Genomic DNA, 8,636 nt, shown 5'->3' on the forward strand with positions numbered 1-8,636 from the left:
TTTTTTTTTTCTTGAGAGCTTTCTTCTACAGATGCTCTAATATTTACGAGGAGTATCATGGATGAGGCTACGTGTTGGTCTCCTCAGGCTGAAAACCCCAAGTGAAAATCTTGGTGACTAGTGTGACTCGAACCCGGGGCCGTACTTACAGCAGCCGTATACCACCAGAAGATTAACTCGTCCCGGTTATGTAAAGCAAATTAACAATTCCTAAATAAAATGTAAATTAATAGCACTCAGAACGTAAAAGAAATAATGTAAATTAAACCCAATACAAAAAAGGATCAAAAGTACGTAAAACGCTAAACTCATCTTCTATCATTTCGTTCTTATGAGTATTGTTTACTTTTATTTAAAATAAGGGTTTCTGGGGTCTTCAATTTGGAAGCTATTCGAAAAAGACATTACATTTGTCATGGTTAGGCCGTAAAGAAGGCCATCGTTCCACAGTTTCACCATAAACATTCTCCAACACCTACACAAATACTCAAATTTATCAGCAAAACCACTTTCTGCTTTGACACACTTGTCAAATTAAACACTAAAGGAAATGAGTTAAATTGACAATTGAAATGATCCAAAGTTGTCTAATGCACATAAGAAAGTAAATTAGTCATAAATATAAAATTAAACAGGATCCCAAAACTAAAAATTCAAATAAGATTCATTACAATCAAACATACCGTCAGTTTTATCTAGCACCTCACAGCCTAGTCCAAGATGAACCCCTGCCTTGAACTCCCTACCTGACTCTTCTGCCTCTTACGTCTAGATTTCTTTGTACTGTTATATGTTGTAAAATTTTAATAGTTTAAGTAAGATTGAGACCCAAATGCGAGTAAGATAAGTAAAGTCAACATAATAGGCCAGACAACTTACGAGAAAAAGAAAAAATAACTTACGAGAAAAAGTATGTTTCATTCCTTGCGTTAAGGTCGTCCTCATTAATCTGATTTTATTATTTTACAATTACATTTAGAAAGCTTTGCTAAGAATAATCATCAATTTGGAAAAACTACAAAGACAGAGTATACTATAGCACCATTTCTACTACTAGCAGGTTTGACACCTATATAAGCCAGGACACTATTCTACAGTTCAGCCTTGATGACCACAATAGGTACAAGCCATATCGATGTCATTGTGATTTTATTTTCTCTATGCCATTGAAGACAATAGCAGAGATCAGTTTTGCAAAACAACAATGAAATATATACCAGTTCTCCTATTTAAACATTCAAAAGTCAACAGCTCATTGAGGATATTATTTTGGAAATAAGATGTACTAACCTCAGTGATCATTGTCTCATTCTTGAGAGACACATTTACGACCTGATATTCTTCATTCACCTAAAACCCAAGTGGAACAGATTAGTGGGAACCATAGATTACTGAGCAATAGCTAAATGAAATTTGAAGTTCAAACCCAAAACTCAAAACTGAAGAGATCATGGGTGGATGGCATGTGACATTGCAGTCCCTACAGCATGATTGGTAAGAAAAAAGGATTGCATCACTACATAGACTATAGTCCACTACAGATGTATATTTGACTCAGAGTATGAGTGAGAATAGAAATGAAAATCCACCTTAAAACTGGCACATTTTACTAAGCAGATTGGACAAGTAAAGTCTTCGGTTACTGGAAACAAATAACATCCAAAATGTAATTTATGATATATATATATATATATATATATTTATGTTACATCATATGGGTACGAAACAGGTTAATGATTATACAAAAATACCTTCGGTTTTCTGCAATTTGTTGTTATAGTATATGTAATTGAAAATTACATTCCCTGCTCTCGACCTTTGCAAAGAATGTAGAAGAGTTATTTGGAGTCAACATGGACATTATAACTCATTAAGCTGTAGGTAACACTTCCAATTAATAGAGAGGGCAGCCAAAATTCAAGAAAACCGTAACTATAAATTAAGGGAGGTAGCAGCCAGGTCAACGGAGTATAATACAATTGCAAACACAGAGAATGAGATGAGGCAAGAAAGCTAAAAAGGAATTGTAGATTAAACTGAAATTACCTAATAATTTCTAACATTGAAGAAGAAGGGACGTCATTAAATGAAAGTGAATTATAAGGAGATTTTTCCGTCGGTGCAACCTCTTCCGCAGATATGGTGACTTTCATTTGCTGCGGTGAGCTCTTCAAACGAAAAAAAAGTACACGAATTATAAGATATTTAACAAAATTAGTACTTCCTCCGTTCCGCAATGTAAGATGTTTTGGAAAAGTTTAGATGTTTCAAAATATAAGATGTTTTGTTATTTTTAAGGTAGTTTAACTTTATTGAAAATTGATTAACCAATAGCAGTTTATTACTTTATCTATGATTGGTTAGTTTATATTTAATTTATATTATTTGATAGCATTGCCTTTTTAAAAGTAAATTTCTTAATTCTTGTGCATTCAAGCAAAACATTTTATATTGTGGAACAGAGGAAGTATTAGAATAAATGATGGAAGTTTTCCAAAAGTGCGGAAAGTTACCGAGGTGAGGGGATTGCTTGGAACCTGAATCGCAATACATTTTTCCTCACTCATAGACTTTATCTGCAGAAATAGACAAGTCATACCAGTAATATTTTCATAATAAGATCTAACAAAATTCACTTTCCAGTTTACATTGTCAAGTTACATGAAAGAAGTTAAATCCAGAGTCCCCATTTCATAATAGGGAGCAATGAATATGCAAAACGAAACAATAAAATCTACTTAAACAGTTTATTGATAACAAAAAAAAGGGTTTAGGGCAAATTTACCTGTACAGAGCAAGGCTGCATTTCAACAAGAGAGACTGAATTTGCTTTCTGTTCCAAGTCCATATTTGGATATTTCTGCCACGATGAGTAGATAGATTCCAGGGGTATATTGCTCCATAGGCAATTTCCTCCTGCCAGAACAAAGTAAATAAAAACTCTCATGATGATGATCTATAGAAGAAATAGACATTTATGAACATTTATAACTGGAAATACCTGAATGGATATTGCTTGAACCAATGCCAAATTGAGAATTTTGCAAACGAGCTAAGGAAGAATAATTTTATCAGTTTATCTGTACATATACATAAATGAATACACAACAATCACACTCTTACTCACCAAAGCTGATAAATAAGATAGCCAGTGATCCTGATTTTGCCTCCAATGCAAGTTCATTCATATCAGGGAGGAGAAATTTGGCTTGTGCTTGGCTAACTCCATCAACCCCCAGGACACCAGTTAGGATACATGCTCGACTGAACTTATATACTGCAGAACACTATAATTTGAAAATTACAGAAAAAATGTTAGCCATGAAATGTTAAGTTCAAATGACATTAGGTAAAAGATCAATCCGATTCTCTCTGAGGTTGAAACGACTACCTCTGCAGTAGGCTTAGGAGACACAAGTCTTGCCAGCAAAACATATATAGGAAACAGTTTTTGAGTGTCCGAAAGCGACACAGTCATTTGTATTCTGCACATCAGTAATATATGATTTATTCACCAGTGGTAGAGAGTCTTAGAAACTTCTTATCAAAAACTTATCATTAGGGTTCTGAATAAATGGTTAGTCTGATAGTTACACACAACACTGATGAAGATTCTGAGCAGAAGAAAAAAACTTTACCTCCTTTGATGTTTGGCTTCAATCTGATAACTCAAAGATCTCTGAAGAAACAAGGGCTACACAGCAATAAAGATAAGAGAAAACTGTTAGACTCTACTGCATAACAATATCATACACGCTTGCTTATAACCAAATGAAGTCAACTCAAAGTACACATCCATGGGGATTTTCTATGTCAAAAGCCAAAAAAAAAATGTTTGTGATATGCAGTTTGTCACTCATTGTTACACACATTCCTTTCTATGGAAAGGTAACAGCTAAAGTCACATACATTCTTTTTAGCACGATGCTGAAGAATGTTGTCGAGTTCAATAGTCTTGCCATACGCTTTAAGGCTCTCTTCAGCAGCAATCTTCTCCTCTTCAGACATATGCACATGGAAGTCTTCATGGTGCGTCTGATATGTTCTTCTTGAACAGCTGCAATTCATACGCCACCAAAATGTAAAAACAAAAAAAAATGCAAAAGAATTTCAATAAAAATTCTTCAACTATTACACCAACGATCGAATCCATAAGCATGCTCATGTACTTAAAAGTTGTCTAAATTTCACTTAAAGATGTAGACCCTTCTTAAGCTTTTAATCAAGTGGAGGCGAAATGAATTATAAGTGAAAGAGAACATACCAAGACGTTCGACGACGACGAGTAATGAGACGACTGTTTGTCATTCTTGCTACAAGATCAATATCACAGTTAATCCACAAAAACCCGAAGAGCGAAAGGACGCAATAACACAACACTGTATTTTAGCAATAGAGCAATGTGTTGATAAATTCAAAGACCATATATATTTTCTTTTATAGAAAATATCTTTTTCTTTGGGTCAAATATAAGAAAATATCATGGATACCCTAAAAATGCTAAGAATATCTAGATTTATTTTAATGGTTTTTATTATTTAAAAAGTACCTCTCTGTCAATTTAATTAATTGTCGTTGTAAAGTAAAATTTTCGTTTTGAAATGATTGTTGTTTCCGAATATCAGTGCAAAATTTATTAACAATATTTTTCATTTTACTATTTTTATTGGTTAAAACATGACTAAGTGTATAAGTAATAATATTTTTATTTTGAAGATATGCAAAATTAAATATTTTAATCTGTATGTATATATATGTTTCATCATTTTTAATTTAATTATTTCATAACTTTTTTAGAGCTAAAGTTTAAGACATTGGATAATATATACACTATAGAAGAACCACAAGAAACTGTTGATGTATCTTGAACCGTTAGAGCATGATTATCGCAGGCTTCTTAGCCCATTTCTTACTGCTTTTGGACCGAAAAGAAAATGAGAAAGAAATAAAAAGCTTGGAAACGGCCCATGAAACTTCTTAATTAAGAAGTTTTCATTTCGCGTCCTTAGTGACAGGTGTCTCTGTGGCATTGGCTTTAGGTTTAGACGAAGGGGGAGTCGGGTTTGGTCTTCTCATTTCTGTCTTCTTCTTGTTCAGAGAAACTCGTCGATTGAATCGCCGTGTGGTCGCCGCAGACCTCGTCGATTCCCTATCCTCATCCTCTCCTTCATTCCGATCACTCGACATCAATCTGTAGCTAGATCCCGCCGTTGAGTGCCCTAATCGAGACCTTGTCGGTGCATCTCCTCTGTCGAAGTCCTCTCGGTGCATGTCCTTTCGTTGATAGCCCATATCGAAATCCTCTCCGTGCAAAGCCGAAAACTCGGTAAGTGTTTCTCCTCTGTAGTTTCATTGAGTTAAGTTTTGGTTTTGGATTGTATGGTTTGTGTGGCTGGTTATTGTTCGTAGTTCGAGTCTGTGAAACGACTTGTAGAAACATATCTGATATGTGGTCCTAGTTGTAGACATGAAACGACTTGTAGATTTTTTTATGGTTTGTAGTTTTGTGTTGATTTATGGCCAGTGTTGATCTCGTCTGCAATTCTCGACTGTATGGTTTTGTGTTGATTTATGGCCATTGTTGATTTTGTGATCATAGGTTAGTGTTTCTATAAATCTCGTCTGCAAATACATTGAAGTGTTGTGATCAAAGCATCAATCTGAAGCTCGAATTTTCTTACATTGATATAGGTAACTGTTAGTATTGATTGCTATAAAAATAGATTTCTTGACTTTTGATACGCTTGCGAAGTGTAGTTAATGAGGATAACTACTATTGTACCTTTAAATTAAATTAGAGTTGTTTGTTTGTAACCAAGTTTGTTTGAAGTTGCGATGATAATTACAAGTTTGCTTGACAAGAGTAGTTAAATTTGCGAAATGTAGTTTGTTTATAACCGAAGTTCTTGTTGTTTGATTTAATGAACCTGTAAAATTTAAAGCATTGTAGTTGTTAAGTGTAATAAGTTTTGATTAGACATAGGTAGTTTATGGTTAGTCTTACCTATTACAACTTAAAGTCTCACCTATTTAACTCAACTGATCCTCCTTTCTATCATATACTCTCCATCATCTTCTTTCTCTCTTCTGTCCTAAAACAATGCATCCATATAGTAGTTCCTCAAGTTATGTCGGACTTCTCACCAGTCAAACTGAGAATGTTCAACAGGGAAACTTTCCTTATGAGAGTTTCCCTTCTAGTATGAACATTGGAGCTTCAGATATCCCCCCCTTTAGTTCACAACAGTCTCAGGCGCCAGCTGTAGAAGAAGAGAGTCCAGTGCAGCGGAGGGAGAGACCAGTCCAGCGGAGGGAGAGAACAAAATGGAGCCCTGCCGATGATGAGGTTCTAATGAGCGCATGGCTTAACACATCTAAGGACGCTATAGTTGGTAATGACCAAAGGGGAGTGACCTTTTGGGAACGTGTTGGAGAATACTATGCAGCAAGTCCCCATGCTAAAGCGAGTGGTGACAAGAGGAAGCATCTCAACTGTAAGCAGAGGTGGCACAAGATCAACGATCTCACAAACAAGTTCTGTGGCGCCTATGCAGCTGCAGAGAGACAACAGAGCAGTGGTCAGAGTGAGAATGATGTACTGAAGGCCGCCCATGATATTTACTACACTGACCACAAGCTGAAGTTTAACCTTGAGCACGCATGGTGTGTTTTGAGGTATGAACAGAAGTGGATGAACCTCAACCCTCCTAAAGCTAGTGCTCCTACAGCTAGTGGTGAGAAGAGGAAAACTGGTGAGGAGTCCGGACAATCTTCAAGTGTCAATGTTGATGATCATGAGATACGGCCTGAAGGGATAAAGGCTGCAAAAGCTAGAAGGAACAATGCTTCAGGGAAGGCTCTCCTCGATTATAAGTCCATTTGGGAGATAAAGAAGGACGAGTTGGCGATGAATGAGAAACTGTCTAAGCTGGCTATACTAGACACTCTCCTTGTTAAAAAAGAATCCCTCACTGAGGCAGAAGAAGTTGTCAAGAACAAACTACTCGAGGAGTATTTCTGAGAAGTCAAGTCCGATGGTTGTTATCCAAGTCTTAATGTTTTTAATGCTTTTAATGTTTATGCTCGTGTTCCAAGTCTTAATGTCTTATGCTCCTTATCCATGCTTTTAATGTTTATGCTTTATGTGTTGCAACTTTATGTGTTACTTGTATGTTCAAAATGTTGCTTCATGTTTTAATCTGATGAATGTAGTTCTTGCTTTATGTTCTTGCTTTTAATGTTCTTGCTTTATGTTTTTAATGCATTTCTTGTGCTTCAATTAATTGTGTTCACTGTCATTCAAATAATAAGATTTTTTTTGCAGCTAAAATCACAATGGGAGTTGATTATAGCTATACTCAGCCATCGCAATCAGATACGTTTGGTGGCCACGCAGAATCTAGTAGCGACGGCGAGACAAAGGATCTTATTCGTCGGGATCAAGAAGAGTTAGGTAACAATAGTCCTCAGCAGGTTCATTACCCGCCTCAACCTGAGGTGGAATTTGGAATCCCTCAGGTCTGCTACTGTGGTGGCCAGCCCCATCTCGCGAGCTCAACTTCTCGAATTCATCCAGGTCGACTATTCTACACCTGCGCAAATGTAGATGATGGCGACTGCCATGTATGGAAATGGTGGGATGTCGCCATTATGGAGGAGATGCGAGCAAGGGATATGCACACCCTTGAACTGGCTCAGAAGGTAGATTCACTTACCCTTATGGGTGACTATGTTACTGAGCAGAAGGTGGCTAACCTAGAGTTGATAGTTTCTGAGCTAAGTAAGAAGAGTAGCTCCGCAAGCAAGAAGTTTGAAATGGTTGTTGCTGTGATGTTCGTTGTGTTTGTGGTGATAGGAATGGTGATAATGTTTAAGTAGAAATGGTTGTTCTTGTCTAATTATGAATGTTGTTCTTGTCTAATTATGAATGTTGGTTTGTAATATGGTCTTGGACATCTAGAAACATATCTGATGTGTAATATGGTCTTGTTGTTGTCTAATTATGAATGTTTTATTCATTGCTTTTCTCTCATGTCGGTATTATAAAGCAAGAGAACAAAACAAAAGCATCACGGGAGTTTGATTTTTATAAAACCCGTGAAGTGTCACAAGACTTGTTACAAAACAAGCAAGTGTCACAAGACTTGTCACAAAAACATCACGGGAGGTATAGGGAAATGTCAGAAGGGAACATCACGGGAGGTATAGGGAAGTGTCAAACTTTTCCTCTCTATAAGTATGATACTTCTTTCCTCATTATCTTCACTACTACTCATCCCTCTTCAACTCTCTTTGCAAACTTTTCCTCTCTATATTTTTTTAAAACTATGGCTTCCTCATCTCATTATCATTTTCACAGAGAGGATGATGGTCAATTTGAAGCGCTTTTTGAAGAATTATTAGAAATTCCAGATATTATTCCCGAACCAAAAGAGCGTAGAAAACGTATTTTTATAGAGAGAAATCGGGAAGAAGGTCACACCAAACTTTGGAATGATTATTTTTCTGAAACTCCGACATATCCTTCTCATATATTCCGGCGACGGTTTCGAATGAGCAAGTCATTGTTCATGCGTATTGTGGATCGTCTCTCTACAGAAGTGGAGTATTTTGCTTCAACGGAAGATGCGGTCGGA

At 36.2% G+C, this 8,636-nt stretch overlaps 2 protein-coding genes and 1 pseudogene across 2 annotated transcripts; 2 read left to right on the top strand and 1 right to left on the bottom strand.

Moving 5' to 3' along the window:
- Positions 1-683: 683 nt before the first annotated feature.
- On the bottom strand, positions 684-4,308 carry LOC108845452 (polycomb group protein EMBRYONIC FLOWER 2-like; annotated as a pseudogene).
- A 580-nt stretch (positions 4,309-4,888) lies between these two features.
- Positions 4,889-7,920, top strand: LOC130507132 (uncharacterized protein At4g04775-like). Its single transcript, XM_057001845.1, has 2 exons — positions 4,889-5,326; positions 7,325-7,920. The coding sequence occupies exon 2, from the start codon at positions 7,336-7,338 to the stop codon at positions 7,876-7,878; it is 543 nt and encodes a 180-aa protein (XP_056857825.1). The 5' UTR covers positions 4,889-5,326; positions 7,325-7,335; the 3' UTR covers positions 7,879-7,920.
- Positions 6,101-7,021, top strand: LOC130507133 (glutathione S-transferase T3-like). Its single transcript, XM_057001846.1, has one exon. The coding sequence runs from the start codon at positions 6,101-6,103 to the stop codon at positions 7,019-7,021; it is 921 nt and encodes a 306-aa protein (XP_056857826.1).
- Positions 7,921-8,636: the final 716 nt, after the last annotated feature.

The sequence above is a fragment of the Raphanus sativus genome, unplaced genomic scaffold (assembly GCF_000801105.2).
Source record: "Raphanus sativus cultivar WK10039 unplaced genomic scaffold, ASM80110v3 Scaffold4070, whole genome shotgun sequence".
Taxonomy (NCBI): domain Eukaryota; kingdom Viridiplantae; phylum Streptophyta; class Magnoliopsida; order Brassicales; family Brassicaceae; genus Raphanus; species Raphanus sativus.

Coding starts and splice junctions, on each gene's coding strand:
- LOC130507133 (XM_057001846.1), top strand. CDS start 6,101: ATGCATCCATATAGTAGTTCCTCAAGTTATGTCGGACTTCTCACCAGT.
- LOC130507132 (XM_057001845.1), top strand. CDS start 7,336: ATGGGAGTTGATTATAGCTATACTCAGCCATCGCAATCAGATACGTTT.